General features: G+C 48.3%; 1 protein-coding gene across 3 annotated transcripts in view; it reads right to left on the bottom strand.

Annotated features, from left to right (window-relative positions):
* Ddx11 (DEAD/H-box helicase 11) overlaps window positions 1–14,920 on the bottom strand; it is a 25,785-nt gene extending 10,865 nt beyond the window's left edge. For 2 of the 3 annotated variants that reach the window (XM_021185703.2, XM_021185704.2), the window contains exons 1-14: window positions 14,833–14,920; window positions 12,779–12,926; window positions 10,981–11,226; window positions 10,476–10,562; window positions 10,194–10,351; window positions 7,403–7,448; window positions 6,507–6,614; window positions 5,249–5,336; window positions 4,660–4,865; window positions 2,919–3,071; window positions 2,089–2,135; window positions 1,688–1,767; window positions 933–977; window positions 748–815 (exon numbers count right to left, since the gene is read on the bottom strand). In XM_021185703.2, coding sequence (XP_021041362.1) covers window positions 748–815; window positions 933–977; window positions 1,688–1,767; window positions 2,089–2,135; window positions 2,919–3,071; window positions 4,660–4,865; window positions 5,249–5,336; window positions 6,507–6,614; window positions 7,403–7,448; window positions 10,194–10,351; window positions 10,476–10,562; window positions 10,981–11,226; window positions 12,779–12,922 — 1,476 coding nt within the window. In that variant the 5' untranslated portion in view covers window positions 12,923–12,926; window positions 14,833–14,920. The remainder of the gene's footprint in view (window positions 1–747; window positions 816–932; window positions 978–1,687; window positions 1,768–2,088; window positions 2,136–2,918; window positions 3,072–4,659; window positions 4,866–5,248; window positions 5,337–6,506; window positions 6,615–7,402; window positions 7,449–10,193; window positions 10,352–10,475; window positions 10,563–10,980; window positions 11,227–12,778; window positions 12,927–14,832) is intronic. The other variant, XM_021185705.2, reaches the window with a different exon arrangement.
* Window positions 14,921–18,380: the final 3,460 nt, after the last annotated feature.

Here is an 18,380-nt window from a genome sequence, read left to right as displayed (position 1 = left end):
TTCCAGAAGAGGGCGCCAGATCTCGTTGCGGATGGTTGTGAGCCACCATGTGGTTGCTGGGATTTGAACTCTGGACCTTCGGAAGAGCAGTCGGGGGCTCTTACCCACTGAGCCATCTCACCAGCCCAGGTTTCCTGTTCTTAAGTGACCATAGTATGTCCTGGCAGTGTGCTCAGAACAAAGGGACAGTATCCATGGAGGCTTAATTTAGACACACTGGGTTGTGGTATAGTGGCCTAACACCTGTGGGAGCACCAGATTTCAAAGGCTAACAGAAGCAAAGGTCTGTGCGTGCCATCCCACCCAAGGCTCCAGCAGGAAGACTGGCTGGGTGGTCCTAGCCACACTTTCCTGCTCGCCTCATACGGCACACCATGGATTATACGCTAAAAACAATTCCCTGGAGAAAGACTGGCAGAACAGAGATGGATAGGGAAGAAGAGGCTGTGTTCATCCCAAGGGATGCAAAGAGCAGGCTCCCTTTACCAAACCCCACAGCCCTGGCACAACCATTTGGCTACTGCTGTCCGGGTTAAAGACCTGGCAACTGCCTCGTCCTGATTTAGATCCTTGGGTGTTAGACTACTCAAGGACACTGATTTACACCTTATTTCTTCTAGGTATACTTGATTTGGTGCTAGAGGCAGAACACAGCAGACAAGTGCACAACAGCTGACCTCCTCCCCTTCCTCTCCTTTCAGTGCCTTAAGTCAGTCAAAAGGTGTTTAAATCAGAATAGACCTTTACCTTGAACAGGTTGATGTTGTCCACCTGGCTCTGAAAGAGAAAGTCGTTGATGCTCTTCAGCTCAGACCCTGTGAGCAGACAAAGGACGCTGGTTTTGTGCCTTACCAAGTCCTCTCAGCCCAGTACTATCTGGTAAGCTCGGGGTGGCTCACACCACCTCCCACCCTTGACAGCAACCTCCTCACCTGTTTGAGACAGGCTCTGTGTACTAGGATTTTGCTTAATGTTACCTAAAAAAGGGAATTCCAGTGGGTCACAGTGGCAGCTCTTCGTCCACTGCTGAGTTATAACTGTCCTAGCTTCATGTACTACAAGTAACATTCATGTTTCAGAGACATCTGTTTGGGGTATTTATAGCAAACAAAGGACACCCTAAAAAGACAGGAGGTGACAGGAACCCAAGGCCAGGCAAGAGACAGGATCAGAGCAGTCTCCCCACTGTCACTAAGCAGGACAAGGGAGAAAAACAGGATCTGCCAGAAGACGGCGAGCTGTGGCACAGGCAGAGAAGGAAGTGGAAAGTACTAACGTGGGACAACAGCTTGCTAGAAAAGCCTCCACCGACTTTCTGGAATATAGAACTCTGGAGTCAACAGCCTCCAGGCTCATGAGCGGCAGGCAAGTCCCACCTTGAGCTTTGGTTTTCCCTCTGTGAATGAAGTTTAAATCTCCTGGACTTCTCTTCTGCCAGTGTGTCTTAGCCAGTACACCATAGGGCTGTAACTATGCCACACAACATCGTGTCTTGCTTTACACTGTATGATTACATAACCATGCCGTCTTAAAGTGAAAAGGCTAAGGTCTCAACCAAGATAGAAACTAGGATTCCCTAAGGAATGAGCAGGATAGTGCTTAAAAGCATAAAACACCCAAGTGTCCTCATTGGCATTCAAGGAACAAGACCAACACAAGTGGCAGAGCCAGGGGATGATGCCCCTACCTCCCAAAACAGCCACAAACTTCTCCAGCAAGTACAGGATCTGCTTGATGTACATCAAGTTCTTGGCCTTTAAACGCTTCCTGAGGAAGAAGCAACAGAGCAGATGGTACCATTCTCCAGGATCTCCCTCCACCGGAGGCCACTGGACCTTTCTACCTAGGGCCTGACACACTGGGCTGTGAGCTACAAAGCCTCCAGCAGAGACCAAGGTTTTCAGCACCTGCTGCTCTATCCCAAAAAGTCTAGGATGTAGAGGGCATATACCAGGCCAGACCAATTCAGCCCATTCCTCCAAGACTTTGACATTAGCAGTAACCTCCTCCATTTGTGCTCTGGCAGGCTAATGTGGAAGCCACAGAGGCTGAGCCTGGCTAGACCTTGGGCCTCAGGTAGTTTCTTACCTGTATCTTTCCATGTACTGGAGCAACTGGGAATGGGCCTGGCAAAGCTGGAGAGAAAACAGAACAGCAATGAAGGCATCTCAGGATAGGATTAAGAGGATCTCTGCAGAGATCTAGGAAATGCCAGCCCAGGACACATGGGTGCCATCACAGTGATAGGCATCTGGAGAGTAACAGACAAAGGCAAAAGCAAAGCAAAGCAAAGCAAAGCACAGCACGTACAGGCAGGCCATGGGGCTGATGAGAGCTGAGAAGGCAAGGGAAGAGACTGACGCCTAAGGTCCTAAATCTCACAGGAGAACTGACCTGGGAGGTGGCTGATATCACACAGGTCTCCCGGTCATTCTCCTGGCTCACCTCGATTTGCAGTGTGGGTATAAGACACACAGCTTTGCCCTCCATGAATCCCAAAGCTCCCAAAATAAAGCAGGGAACGCCTAGCCCAAGAGAAAAGCATGAGACACACAGAATCCCTTTCAATGCCTGCCACATACCAGAGGAAAGTAAACAGGAGCCTGCGGAAGGAAGCCCTGAGCATTCCTCCATTAAAGGCCCCCAAAGCGCTCCTGGGAGACTACTGGTCTCTGATGCTACTATCCTACTAACAGAGAACTAGTGAGCAGCACCCTGGATGAAGCAGAGCTGAAGACAAAAGCAGACGCCCTCTTCAAGCTGGCTCCCAAGAACCTCACTCTACCAACGAAGAAGACAAGACAGGATTTCAGTTCAGATCACCCTCTACCAAGGCCCACATCCAGAAGACTTCCTGATCCAGGCATTTAAAGGAATGACCTATGCCACTCTGCCCAAAACGGGAGAGGCTGACCCACCTGGGAACCATTGACCTCTGTGCTGTGGATGTTGGTGATGGTGTCGATCAGGTTGTGAGCCTCGTCAATAATGACCACCTGGCCTTGCAGCCTGATTCCCGCAGCCTGTCGGGTGGCTGCATGCAGCAACATTGGGTAGGGTAGCACCACTAGCTGTAGGAAAAGGTGACAGTTGGATAGAGAAGCAACCTGTCTTCACAGAGCAGAAGGCTTATCCTGCAGTAAACTCTCCAGGCCACTGAAGTTCTAGTGGCATTGTTTACTTTCTTACTCAGACCTTGCGGATGGGGGGTGAGGACTCAAGCCAGAATGCCACAGTTCAGTATTCTGCCTGTTCCAACAGCCCTTTCAGAGGTTTTCTGTGGGATATCAACCATGAGGAATAAAACTGGAGCTGATCACCTGGGAAGGGGGAGGACTGGAGTCCCTGGAGGTGAACTGCATCCTCAGGCTCCAAAGTTCTTCAACTGACAATCACCAAGCAGCAGAAGGCCACCCTAGCCTCTGGCCCTAGGGCTGCTCTCTCAGCTCTGTGACTCTGGCATCGCATTTAAATGGCCCTTGGTTTTTCATCAGCTAAGTGAATCTGACAGAACACGTCAATGAGGGCTGAGGATAAAATTAACTTTGTAGGTATACGCTGCTAAGAAGATTTTCCCAACAAACAAGTGAGGGAGATCACTCAGGCGGTAAAGTGTTTTCCTTGAAAGCAATGGCTAAGTTTGAGTCACAGACCAATGGGGAAAAGGCAAGGAATATTGTTACCACTCAAGATCGCAGCAGCAGGGATGCACAGACAGGCTCACTTGCCAGCTAGCTTTGCCACACCCAAAGCTGTTCTCTGGCCTGCACACAGGCAGGCACACACACACACACACACACACAATATGAAAACCAGGTGCCAATATGGGTACCATCATTTAAGACAGTGAGAGAAGGGAAGAGAAGAATCCTGTGTTCTCATGTAGAAATACAGCTATTTCAGTGGGCTGTTATAAAGGAAAATGAGGTGAAAACAGCCTCCACATGTCAAGAACACACCAATCTCAGATTTTCTATATGGTGACAGCACTAGCTCACGCAGACATCTGGAGACAGGGGGAGTCCCTAGTTTGTCTGTGAATACCCACACACCGCAGGGACAACCAGGAGCAAGCACTGCATGGAGCTATGATTACCAAGAGTGATCTCTTGAAATCCACTTAAGTCTCTGCTTGACACAGATCTCCCAATGAGTGACAGTTTCAAGGAGGGGAGCAAGATAGCATGAAATGACCCACAGCGAACAGCCGGGGGCTGTCGATGGAAATCCGCTTTCCTCTCTGTATAAAGGTAAGACAAGTCTAACCAGGACAGTGTTGCCATGAGCTGGCTGGCAGGTGGGTACATGAGCAGGCCACCTGAAAAGCCATTTGGCTATTTTCGAGTTCTGGACTCTGCTCCTATGCAACGCCCTGTCAGTGTGGCTCCTTAGGATGAACAGCATGCTTCATGGATTCCTATGGGCTGAACACTCAATAACGCTAGCCGGCCTCTCGCCCAAAGCCACCGGGGCTCCCTGGCCTCTTCAAACTCTATGCTCTGGATAAGATAGCTTTGTGCCATGAGAATGAGATGCCAAGCAGTTGTCATGCTAATCTAGGTAGGGGCACCCTCCTCCAATGAAGAGGGATGAGGAAAGCCGCCTTCTGTAAGCCCCAGATAACACATGGACCACTTCCCCCTTCCCCAGCACACTCACCTGGGCTGCAGGGATGGCAAAGCGGCTTCCGTAATAGGGGCAGGCCCGGGCCTCCTTCCCAAGGGCCACAAGTTGTTCCATGTCCTTCACCTCCAGCAGAATCTCATCCCGGAGAAGCTCCATCTGCTCGTGGTTGTAGAAGGGGCAAGAGGTCTGGATCTTCTGTCTCTTTCTCTTTGCCTTGTCTTCCCCAGTCCCATTCTTTTCTGTGGTGGTACAGATAGGGGAAAGCAAGGGCAGGAAGGGGCTCAGCTACATCCGGGGTCAGGAGGAAGTACAATGAAATAGAAACACATCCGTTCACTTGGGCAGGGAACTGCGGCTTACTGTGGACTCATCACAACACGCTGGGATCCAAAAGGAGATGGCACAAACATGTCCAAGCCAGGTCCGTGACCCCAACCCTGACCCAGAAAGCACAAACACTCTTGCCCAAAGAGGAGCTTGAGGCAGAACCCAAGGCCTGCTTAGCCATTCTTTCTGGATAACACAGTCATCATGCCATGGCCCTGCTACAGACCCCACCACATTGCCGCCACTTCCACGCTGCCCAGTACCACACCTCACTACACAGGGTCCCTGTACACACCGCGTTTGCTTCTTTGCATGTCCACACAGCGGTCATTCATAAGTTGCACAGAACCCAGGTTTTTCACATCTTCATTCACACAAAGGGTCTGTAAGGCAGGAGAAGAGGGAAAGCAGCGGCTTTCATTTACCCTGGGAAAACTTCTACCACCAAGCTTACCCTCCGTCAATTCTAACTAGTGCCTCATCTTGACCTTTGCTTACAGAATGGACCATTAATATAAAATCTGACACTAAACTGCTCTAATGCCTTCCAGAAAGAAGTTTTTGTTTGTGCCTGAGCTATACCACACAAAACTCCTCACCTCTGCTGAGACTGAACCTGTTCTCTTCAGCATGCTAACCCACTGTGTGTCAGTCAGTGGTGATTACCTGTTTATGTTTGTGGGTATTCTGTCTGCATGTCTGACTGTGCACCATGTGCGTGTCTGGTCCATGCACCAGGAGGTCAGAGGAAAGCATAAGATGCCCTGGAACTAGAGTTATAGGTGACTGTGAGCTGCCATGTAGATGCTAGAAATTGAACCTAGGTCCTCCGAAGAGCAGAGCAGTCAGTGTTCTTAGCCATTGGGCCATCTTTCCAGCCCAAGTTTATATTTTTTTGAAGCAAGTTTCTTCAAAGTCCATTTGTGTATGAGTTTTTTAGGGTTTTGTTTAGTTAGTTGGTTTTGGGGTTTTGTTGTTTTGTGTTTGTTTGTTTTGAGAAAGGGTCTCACTATGTAGACCAGGCTATCCTCAAACTGAAGATTCGCCTGCCTCTGACTCCCATGTGCTGGAATTAAAGGCATGTGCCACTACACTGACTAAAATGAAATTGTTTTAATGTGCTGATATTCTGTTTCTTTCCCAACCAAAGGATGAGTTTTCTGTGTTTTTTGTTTTTTGTTTTCTTCAGGAACATTACTTGTAGTACGTTGTCAGGACTGATCATCTGGTCTTGGATAAGCAATGGTGTGCTCTTCCCTGGGGAAGACTATTTCTCCCACTCTCAGCATTTCTTAGTTCAGCTGAACATCTTTGATATTGAACACATACAGGTGTCTTTAAAGATAAAGAACATAAATGATGCTGTCTGAAGGCTATAAGAAGGATCCATGGCTCAGTCTGCATCTCCTGCACCCTTGAAAGAATAATCAGCCAACAAAGGAGCGCTGTTCCCATGCCCACCTTGCCTTCACAAACCTCTGTCTATGCCTAGGCCAAGAGACAAGACACGGGAGGAGGAATCTGTCTGGACAAGAATGCCTCCTTTTGCTTACCTGCCTAGAGCCAAGTGAGACTAGCCGGGTCTCCTTGCCAAAAGGGCTCTTCAGTACTTCCCGCACAAACTGGGCCAGCTGTGAGTGTGTCCGACTGCAGTAATAAATCTGATCAGAGGAAAGTAAAGGGATTCAAAGAGGGAGTCTTACTAGTCCATATTGGCCTGAGCTCCTACAGGAGGAAGGAGGGTGGTTACAAATGCATACTCCTGAGATGACAGAAAGTCAGCTCAGGTTACACCTGATGAGGGCCTAGCAGTGCCTAGGATCCAAGTCTCCCACAATTTAAACAGCCTCAAGTCTCCTAGGAGACCTAGGAGACCTTTGAAAAGTGAGTTTCCCCACAGTGCTAAATCTGGATGTGGCAATTATCCTCGACTCTCCGGAGAGCATGGAAAGGTTGGAGCCTGGGGTGCACATTCTGACTGCTCTAGGATTCAGCAGACTGAAGACAGGAGAACAAAGCACAAGGACTTTGCACAGAAAAGATACAGCTCGGATAAAACCACAGACTTAACCTGGAGAGGTGTCACGGCACACAAAGCTCACTGCGCTCCATGTACGTGAAACACAAGCAAGAAGAGAAACATGCCATGAGAGTCCAAGAGTGAGGACTCAACACTTGCTTGCTCCTACCTTGCCCTTACCACTGCCCACTGGAGAGGGAAACCCTGTGAGTCCTTGGCCCAGTATGGCTGTTCTTCCAAGGCCTCCCTTAGAGGCCTAGACAGTCAAGGGAGCAACAAGAAGCCATGCTCTTCATTTGGGAAGCACACACCTCAGAGGCTAGGGACTCTTCAACTCCAAGAGGCTGAGAAAGTGCTAAAACAAAGAGTCCTAGCCCTAGAGTCTTTCCTGTCCTCCCTCTAGAAGCCTCTGAGAAGTGGGCAACTTACCTTGGTTATATGTTCTTCCTCCAAGTCATCCTCAGCCTCGCCCACCCTAGGAGACAGACAAACATGGAAGTGAGTCTTCACTAAATACCTCAAAGTGCCGAAATGTGCTCTGGGCTCTCACTGACAAGCAGGTGGGCAGCCCTTTCCTCAGAAGTCAACAGGGCTGAGGGGCAAGCTCTGAATACAACACAGACATGACCCAGTAAACTGCCAAGCCCTGCTCCTCAGGACACCTCACACAAGCTCTATAGCTGCCTTCACTGCTGCTCAAATCTGTGAAACCTAGAAAACAAAGAGGAAAAGAAATGGAAAGACCTGGAGTTCTTTTTTCTTTTTAAAGACCTATTTATGTATTTTGTATATATGGGCACTGTCTAGATGCACATCTCTCTGCACTCCAGAACAGGGTATCAGACAGTTCAGAGCTGCCATGTGGTTGCTGGGAATTTAGGACCTTTGGGAAAGTAGTGAGTGCACGTAAGCACTGAGCACTCTCCAGCCCCAGACCTGCAGTTCTTAAAGCCACCTCACATACTGGAAGCCAAGATGTGATCTCTGACACAACAGCCTCACAGACCACTCTGCTATAAAATGGACTCCTCTGGGTTCTCCAGAGAACTACTGAGTCCTGCATGGTCATGGAAGGGACTGCATGATATGATTGATTCTCACCCCTGGAACAGAGCCAGCAAGGTGTGGGCCTCCACAAGCGTTGACAGTTGCTAGGCATGAGGTTTGTATAAAAAAAAAAAAATATATATATATATATACATTTTACTTCATGTTCCTCCTTTGGGAAATATTCTTCCTGCCAAAGTTATGAAGGAGGAGGGGATGTTCTCTCCGGGGAGTTGAGTACTCCACTATAATTAGAAGCAGCTCAAGTCCAGAAGGTGAGGGTGTGTCTAATGTCAGCAAAATGGTAAATGCTGAAACCCTTAAGGCTGTGGGAAAGAACTCTGAAAACAAGAATTCAAAAATATATAATTTCTCAACTATGTAAAATACAAGAATGCAAAATACTTGTATAAAGAGTTTCATGGGCCTAAAAGAACAGAGACAGCTTGTCAGATATTAAGGAAGGAGATAGAGATTTAGGTAGTGGTGAACACAGGGCAAGATCCCGCCCAACTAGCTTATTGCCAGTGCTTACAAAGGCAACCTATCTCCGAATTCATTTGCCACAGTTTAAAAAAAAAGTACTAGCTGTCCTTTCCTAAGAATCAAGAGGGTAAGATCATAAAATGCTGATTCTTGAAATAATTGAAGGGGAACCTGGGTAGATAATTGAATTGATATGTAAATAAAAGGCTGGTTTGGTCTGAGAGAGCTGTGCTATCTGGCTGAGCTGTCTGGTGATCTTCAGAAAGCTGTGATTCGTCTCTCATGAATTCATGCAGGTTCCTACAAACAGGCCAACCAGCACCCACCATAGCACGAGATAGGAACAGCAGGAAAACTGTCTTAATCCTTGCGCCATTGAGAAATAGCTGTGAGAAAACTGAGACAGGCAGACTCCATGACAGGTTTCAAATTGGTAGTTCGAGAGACTAGGCCTAGATCTCTGTTTCCAAGAACTGGGCAAGTCCAGGCAAGTCAGTTACTGGAAAAACTCCAGGCCTTGGGCAGCCAATCAGAAACTGCCCCACCATCAGAAGCTACCCCACCACCTGGCCTGAGGCAAGCAAGGGCAACAGGTCAACAACAGTTTCTAGGCTTTCCCAGGAACAGTTTCCAGCCCCACCCTCACCCCCCAACAATGGTTCTAGAATGTCCCTAGATATAGAGCTAACCAATTAAGATAAAGGTCACCTATCCTTACCTAGAATTCCCCTCATGTGCTTTAAATTGGGCCAGAAAGCTCACTTGGGGTCTCCATCTCGGTAATGGAAGACCCCAACATGTGAGTTTATGGGTGCCTAATCAGAGCCCTCAGACCTCAGCAGGCCTCACCTCCGAGTGACTTCACACACTACTGCTGTACTACTCCACTTTCCTCAAAGCAAACACGCCAGTTTCAAACTGGCACTGTGTTTATTTACTGCCGTTCTCCCAGTCTCAGAAGAAATGTATGCTCTTCATGGACAGTGCTACACCCAGCCCACCTCAGCTGGCTAATCAGAGTTCCCACACAGGTCCCCAGCAGGGAAGAAGTCTGCTCTAAAGGCCAAGTCAAGTCCTGCACCTCACCCTGACACCTGTATCTATGGCCACTGTGCCTATCCAGCATGAAACTCCAGATGGCAGCACTTGGGCCACCAGACTTCCTTCCCCCACTAGAATTAAGGTGGGAATGAGAATAAGAGGGCCTTCTGAGGAGCTGTGTGGTCAGCAATGATCAAGTCCCTCCCTTCTGTCTGGGTGTCTTGAGTCACTCACAAGTGTGGCTCATAAAATAAGAGCCTTCTGCTCATCTGGACCAGAAACCTTAAAACAATGTCAAACTGTGAGTCCGGGACTCTCTGACAAGTTAGGATCATGCATTCTACACATGCTTACCTTACTGGTGGAGAATACAGAATCTAAAAACAGGTGGACTATATCCAGGCCCAGCTCTCTCCTCCACTCATGAGCCCACAGCAATGGCCCAGACATATCACCTGACCAATCCATAGCCTCCAGGATTCCATCACTGAACTACAGTGGGGAAAACTAACTCAACACATACATGGGACTGTCACAGAGTAAAGGGTCAACCGTGGTTGTCACTAGCATTTATGACCGCAGGCTCTCACGAGTGCTCCAGCCTCTCAGGCTGAAGGCTGCAGATAGACAGGTAGCCACATCTCACCTGCTGCTGCCTCTTCTCTCCTCATCACTCTCATATTCTGCCAGAACCAGGTGCTCCTCGCCACACTCCAGCTGCTCCAGCTGCTCTGGTCCTGTCCCTGCATCCAGCATCTCCCTGCTGAGGCGCAGGAGAGCCTCAGTCTCCTCTTCCTCATGTTTCTGGGTAGGAACAAAGATACAAAGAGAAGTCTCACACTGGAGCCCCCAGCCGACTCCATGACAGACCTGGCCCCAGCACAGTGGGGTTCTGCCGCTCCGGTCAACCAGCCTTCCAGATGCTCACCGTGCGCTTGGCTGCAAACTTGAGCCTTCTATCCTGGCAGACCTCCTTCAGTCGCTCCTCTCGCTTCCTCCTCCTCACCTGCTCCTCCTGAAGGACAGGGACAGCAGAAAGAGACTCCTGCAGAGGTGCTACCCCAGGCTTTTCTCAGTAACAAACCTACTGAGGGAGCCCCCTCACAGGGTGCAACACCCTCCATTCTCTCTGCCCCGCTGCTCAGTGCAACGGGGCTACATCCTCTCTTTCTCTAAGGCATACAATAAAAACCATTCTTCAACTCTGTCCTTTCCCAGGTGAATGAAAAATGGAAAAGGCTTGCATCAGAAAGAGACAGCAATCTCATTGCAAGTTCACCCAAGGGCTGAGAGGCACCACCAAAAAAAATAAAAAAATAAAAAAAAATAAAAAATATATATATATATATATATCCTAAATCTTGTAATAAATTGAAAATAATCAATGAAATGTGTTTCCTGATCATTCCCTTTCTCAATCCCTCAGATCTCACCCTTAGCCTCTCCACCAGGTCCCTTTCTTCTTTCTTCTGCACAAATTCGGTGACCCAGTCAGGCTCTCCAGCAGGCCTCGGGGGGTCAGAAGGCTCTTGGCAAGATGAGGAAGTCAGGAGTGAGTTCTTCTCACTACTTGTAGGGCCGGATCCAGGCGCAAGGAGGCAAGCCTCTGCTTGCAATTTCTTCTGTTCAAAGTCACGGAGCCAGGAAAGGGCCCCACAAATCAGACTTAAGGACTTTCCCTGCAGGAATAAAAATGACCTCAAACCAGGCCAGAAGCAAAGCTTCCCAGATGACTTCCCCATTTAATAAGGACATCAAAGAAACCCTAGTTCTAAACATCAGGATGCTCTAAGACAATCCAGAATGGAAAGGAATTAGTAGTCACCAGAAACAAGAAAAGGAAGGTATAAAGCTTGGTACCAAGCAGTAATGAGCTGTTCTTAAGCTACACAGCTCCTTGTTCCAAAAGAACTTGTGTTTTGTTTTTTTTTTTTTTTTCAATTTACAAATACTGCAAGTTAAAATATCTAAACAATGGTGAGAGAAAAAAAATACATTAATCAAGAAATACAAAGCATGAAATCCCAAATTCTTGCCAAGGCCACATCTGACTCTAAGCTTTACAGCAACGAAGTCCAAACATACATAATGTTATTGTTGAAAATGTCTACTCTCCAAAACTCTATTCCTGCCTCAGGTCACACCTTCCCATGGTACCTTTCACAGGCTGACATGCTGTGCTCCTAACCCCAGTGGGTGACTCAGTTAACAGGAGGCACTTTAGGTGGGTCCTCATTCTTACAAGGACTGGAAACCACCCTTATGAAAAAGGATGATTCAGATGCAGACATGCAGGGAACAAAGGCACCATAAAAAAAAAAAAAAAACACAGGAAGAAGATGGCATCTACCAGACAAGGAGTTCTTACATAGCCCTCAGGAAGAGCCAAACCTGTTAGTATGTTGATTCCAGACCTGAACCTCCAGAATTGTAAGTGCTAGATTTCTGCTGTCCACGCAATCTGCAGTACTCTCTATTATGACGACTAAGAGAGGCACTATAGAGGAAGTTGTGGAGTCCCCCCAGGCTGTTGCCCCTGGGATCCATTTAGGTTCAAGTGAATCTTTAGAGCTAACCTTCTGTCTTAGGGTTTTAGTGCTGTGAACAGACACAATGACCATGGCAAGTCTTATAAGGACAACATTTAATTGGGGCTGGCTTACAGATTCAAAGGTTCAGTCTATTATCATCAAGGTGGGAACATGACAGCATCCAGGCAGGCATGGTGCAGGAGGAGCTGAGAGTTCTACATCTTCATCTGAAGGCTGCTAGTGGAAGACAGTTCCAGGCAGCTAGGATGAGGGTCTTAAAGCCCACATCCAGTGACACACCTACTCCAACATGGCCACACCTCCAAATCGTGCTTGGCTCCTTAACAGCACTCAGTGTCCTAGACCCTACATCCTAAAACAGTATGCTGAACCTGGGGAAAAGCCAACGTTTTCTGATGTTCCCCAACATCAAAGCGGCAGTGTGCCAGAGAAACCTCAAAAGTGTTGGTGTTGTAGTTTATATTGCAATTTTCAAGTCTCCGTTGCCATTAGCCACAGTGCTGCGTTTAGCAGTTGAATAGAGTAAGAGACCAATATGCAGAAAGAGAAACTGATGATTACGGTGCCCCCCCCCCTCACTTCTTCTCAAGGAAGGCAAGGTCTACGCAGGTGAACTGCCATGGTGAGAAAGGCTGCCTTCAAGTTGTCTGAGGGACACTCCCTCCTCCCTCACACTCACCGTGCCAGTTGGACTTTCAAATATCCCAATCTTGCCACCTTCCAAAACCTTGTAGAGCTCTGCCATGAAGTCTTTCTGGATAGGATAGGGCGGGAAGGGAAAAGGAAAATGGATGCCACCAATCTCCTGGTTTTCGTCAGCCATTGCCCTAGAGGAATAAAGAATGAACAAATGAACGAATGAGGGAGGAAGGGAGGAAGAAAGAGGGAGGAGAGGGGGAGAGGGAGGAGAGGGAGGAGAGGGGGGGAGAGGGAGGAGAGGGAGGAGAGGGGGAGAGGGGGAGAGCCATCTCTGCTGTCTGGCCAGCAGAGACCATGACAATACCAAAACCATACAATCCATAAAATGATGCTGGTCGGATACTGTTTTTGTAGGATCCAGCCCCGAAAGGCCTTGAGATGAGCCTCCTGTGCTGCTGCTAGATACCCTTCCAATAATAAGGCTTCCCCTGTCCAGGTGAGTGCTGTATGGAACCCAGCTGCCCCTTGGGCGTCCTTCTCCAGCAATCTTCTCTAAGGCCTCTGTAATGGGTCATTCACATGCCCAAGCTGCCTCACCTGCTCCTACGAGGAAGGCCTTAGAAACCTATGGGAAATGGCCAGGAATAACCAAGATTCCACAAGGTGCTAATTCACATCCATAGCAGCTCACATCTCCTTTTCTTCATCTCTTTCAACACAGGCAGCGTCATCTACTGATTACTGTTTCTGGCCTTGAAACACAAGAGCTTTCTGGGGCTCAAGGGTAGAAAGCTTACTAGGAAATGGAGACTGCTTGGGATATGATCCCTGGCACCCTAACGCCCCTAAAAAAAACAGCGGTTTATGAGAAATGGTAGTTGCCAACGTGTTCCTCCAGTTATTAGGGAAAGAAAAACGACTACCCAGGTAGAGAAAGCACTGAACAAAACAAAACAACAAAAACTAAAAGCCACACAACAAATTTAAGAAAATGCAGTAATAAAAAGAGCTATGCAACTGGAAAACCACTAAAACACGAAGAAAAGGGAAAGAAAAGTAGCCAACAAGAGCTGGAGAGATGGCAGAGAGGTTAAGAACACTGGCTGCTCTTCCAGAGGACCCAGGTTCAATTCCTAACACCCACACAGCAGCTCACAACTGTTTCTAACTCCAAGTTCTAGAGGATCCAGACATACAAAATACACATAAAATAGTAAGGTTTTAAAGGTAACCACAGATTCTGAGCATCTAACATGTGTTAAGCACTCTTCAGAGCCCCGCCCCCACCCCACCCCCTTCTTAATTTCACTTAACCTATCACGGATATCTTGACAGAACTGCTGGCTGGAGACACAGCTCACTAGTGGAGCCCTCGCCTAGCAGCTGCCCGGAGCTTAATCTACAACCGAAAGCGGCTGGGTGTTAAGGAGTAACATTAATTAAAGAAGAAAAAGCACGCATTTAACCCAGGTGCGAAGAGCTCTGCTATGGTCAAGCTCACCTAAGTACAACAGAGAACTTAGCAAGACTAAACAGGAGATTTCCTGAAATGATGCACAAGGAGGTGAAGAATGTCGCTGTCTGGGAAAACCAGGAACCCGGGCTGCGGGCAGCCCTGTACATGAGAACTGCAAGCTAGCCGGGATTTCAGGACAGGGTCCTGCATACAGGGACCATGTATTTATTATTTAATCCTACTTTTATGCCACTTCCATCACAAATGTGGTCGACTTCCCGAACTTCCTCAACCTTAAAAGGGGGGGGGGGGGCAGTGCAACCGAGAATGCAACAGTATGGACCCTGAGGCACACTGCCAAATTGGATCTCAAGTTCATTATCAGTCAACCTGTGTCTTCACCTGAGTTCACTATATACAATAACCCCCTGAAAATCGCTTAAAACAGACTCCCTACATTTTAGAATCCAACGGGTTACATAGACTCACCGAAGGCGCCACTATACTTGGGCTGCCTCTCGCTCTAGTTCATCCCACGCCGCCTCCGCCCCCACGTCCCGCCGTAGGGCGCGCTCGGCTAACCCTGCCCCCTGGCAGCCTCCTCGGCTTCTGCCTTCGCTCGAGTGTGCCCTTCTCACCTCTCTGCCTTCGATCGCAGCGCTTCTCCCACGCAGCACCGAACTCGATCACCACCGCAGGACGGCCTCACTGAGGCCGGCAAGCGAGCCTGGCGGCCGCGGCTGAATTTAAACTGCAGCTTCACAGAAGGAGCATGCGCGCACGCAGAAAACCCGCCACGTGGCCACGCCCCCGAGCCACTGCGCCTGCGCGCTGCCGCCCAGCCGCGGGCCTTGAGCTTCAGTATTGCCTGGATTCGAACTGTGTTTGAGCTTTGCTCTAACCTTCCATATTAGGTTTTTTGTATTACCGGCTATTGGGTGTTGTTGTTTCCCCAGAAATATCGCGCTTTTTAAAAAAAATTGTATTTATTTAATGAGTGCTCTGCTGCATATACATCCATGCCTGCCTGAAGAGGACATCAGATCTCCCTAAAGATGGTTGTGAGCCAGAATGTGGTTGCTGAGAATTGAACTCAGGACCTCTGGAAGCGCAGCCAGTGCTCTTAACCGATGAGCCATCTCACCAGCCCCCAAGATTCAAATGGATCTCTCAAAGAATGTTAAATGTAGAAAAGAGAAACTATCAAATATCAGATGTATACAAGCCCCTAAGAACTAAGAGGGTTTTTGATGTAGTCATTCATCATGCATGTATTTATGTTTCCTCCTTACTGTAGATATTGAATCTGTTTCACAATCATGACAAAGGTGTACTACTATGGTGAATTTTTTTTAGAAACTGTTCCTGTAGTGTAACGCAGAATTAAAAAAAAAAAAAAATTGACAGGCTCTGGAGAACAGTAAGTCCATTGAGATTTGGTTTTCTGTCACTAGTTACAAAAGTACACACAGCGCGGGAGGTGTAGCAATCGGTCACTATAAACATCTCTGTTTATTGCACTAGGGACACTGAACATGATCCATTTTCAGAGGCTGTGGCTAAAAATCCTAACCACACCCTCAGGCTTGGGGCCCTTCTCCCTCTTTTGCAGAGAGATGTAAGAATGATTAGTTCTTTGCCCTTTAGTGTCCATTTTATAGGGAGCCTAGCAGTTGCGGGATTTAGTCCCCAGTGGGATCTGTGAGCCTTTGATTATTCTGTTGGTTCTGTTGCCATTTATACATATACATAACCCCAATTCTGGGCTCTGGGACTAAGTTACTGTTTCCCTAAAGTTTGATTGTATCAAGTTTCAACCACAGAATATGCAGGACACACTCTCTCTCTCTCTTTCTTCTTCTTCTTCTTCTTCTTCTTCTTCTTCTTCTTCTTCTTCTTCTTCTTCTTCTTCTTCTTCTTCTTCTTTCTTCCCATGACAGGGTTTCTCTGTGTAGCCCTGGCTGTCCTGGAACTCCCTCAGTAGACCAGGCTGGCCCCAAATGCAGAGATCCACCTGCCTCTGCCTCCTGAGTGCTGGGATTAAAGGCCTGCGACGCCTGGTGAAAACCCAGGATCATAAGCAGTCCTAAGACTCAATGTTCTTAGGGCCTCTTTTTGGAAAGCATTGTCTTGTCCCTGTAGATATTCTAAAAACCAAAAACAGGACTAGAGAGACAGCTCAGCAGTTATGAGCACTGACTGTTCTTCCAGAGGTCCTGAGTTCATTTCCCAGCAACCACATGGTGGCTCACAACCATCTATAATGGGATCTGATGCCCTCTTCTGACAGCAACCTTGTGTTCACAGACATAAATAATTCTTTAAGAACAAAAAACAGAAAAACAAAAACAAAAAAATAAAAACCAACCCCTCCCTGGTGGTCTAATGAGTAGGTTAGGTGGCTTTCATGATGCAGCCATGTTTTTAGTCCACTCTGGAAGCCTCCTCTTCCTTCCTCTTTGTGTTTTCTTCCCCATTTCTCAATCTTGCCATCTCTCTGGACTTCAGTAGTATCAGAAAACAAACCAGGTGGGTCAGGTGCTGATGACCCGAGAAGGCCTGGCTTGCCCAGTTTGGATTAGCAGTTCCCCTCCAGTGCTGAAGCATGGCTAGAAGCCATCTGAAGGGGCCCTGCTCTTCTCTATGTTCTGCAGAAGGATCACCAGAGGGATTAACTACTGATGACTCGGCCTGGTAGACAGTGCTCTCTTCCCTGCTGGGGCTGAGGCCCCCATGGAACAGAGAAGTGGGCAGCCAAGACATGCTCAGGATTCGGTTCTTCGGCCTGGACTGGGTCTCAGCTGAAAGACCCCCTTTTCTGGTGGCAGGTGCAGGAAGGGCAGGGAAGAAGCCAGAGGGGCTGTAAGAGTGGTAGGCAACAGCTGATGGCACCGTGAAGGCCTGACCACCTTATACCATTGGATCCTGTGTCCCACAAGTATGTGGTGACACTGGACTCAAGAGAAAGATAATTTACTACATCACACCCTTTCAAACACCTCTAGCGTTTCAGAGAACAGGGGAGGGCTGAGGAGGAAAGCCAAACTTAGAAGAATGGGAGTCGAGTGACACTTGTACCTTCCCTTTGACTATCAGGCTGTCCCGCTTCAGGGACTTTACTTTCCCTTGGGATCTCATACTAGGAGGAAGATGGAGGCTCCCATGCTAGGCAGAGGGGAGTCTGTCTCCATACAGCTCTGACTTGCTGTGATGCACAGGGCCACATTTTGACCTCGTACCGTTTACTTAAACCTGAACCTCATCTTAGGACTCCAGAGACAGACTTGGCAGCTGTGGAGGGTATGACTGGGTCTCCCTGGTCTCTTCCCAGTGGAGTCACGTTGGATACATCTCGCTTTTATACTTTTCCCTACGGTTTAAGTGACCTGTTCAGGGCTGAGCCCAGCCTGTTAACCATTGTGGTAACAAGCTGTGTCACCCTCTAGGCTGGGATGGCAAGGCCCTGCACTGACTGTACACTGTCCCCAGCCTCACAAGAGAATTTGGGCAGTATCTCCATCTACTTGATCTTCTCTATGACTTCATTGCTGGCCCAGGCCCATGTAACCTGGCCTTGTTGCAAAGCAGAGACACCAGCTATCTCCTGTGAACTCCAGGTTGCCCTCCCCCCAGCCCCCAGCCCTGGCCCAGGTGAAGAAGCTGAGTATCAAGGTTGTCAGCCAGAGGTAAGCCTGCTGCTGGGAGCTGATAACCCGCTCAAGGAATAGGGATGTTACCTGCCATATTTCCCATGTGAGGGCAGAGGAAGGGGAGTTACCTGGTGGTTACCGACTGTGCATGTACAGTTACATGTACAAGGTACATGTAACTCAGAGCCTCACCCTGAGTCATGACCCTGGTAGGGCTATCAGATACCAGAGAGGCTGCTGCTGGCATGTGTCTACCCTCCTGCCCTGGCATACCTGTCGTCTTAGTCAGGGTTTCTATTCCTGCACAAACATCATGACCAAGAAGCAGTTGGGGAGGAAAGGGTTTATTCAGCTTACACTTTCCACATTGCTGTTGATCACCAAAGGATGCAGGACTGGAACTCAAGCAGGTCAGGAAACAGGAGCTGATGCAGAGGCCATGGAGGAATGTTACTTACTGGCTTGCTTTCTCTGGCTTGCTCAGCTTGCTTTTTTATAGAACCCAGGACCACCAGCCCAGAGATGGCACCACCCAC

Source organism: Mus caroli, chromosome 17 (genome assembly GCF_900094665.2).
Source record: "Mus caroli chromosome 17, CAROLI_EIJ_v1.1, whole genome shotgun sequence".
Taxonomy (NCBI): domain Eukaryota; kingdom Metazoa; phylum Chordata; class Mammalia; order Rodentia; family Muridae; genus Mus; species Mus caroli.
This window is presented reverse-complemented; position numbering and strand designations above follow the sequence as displayed.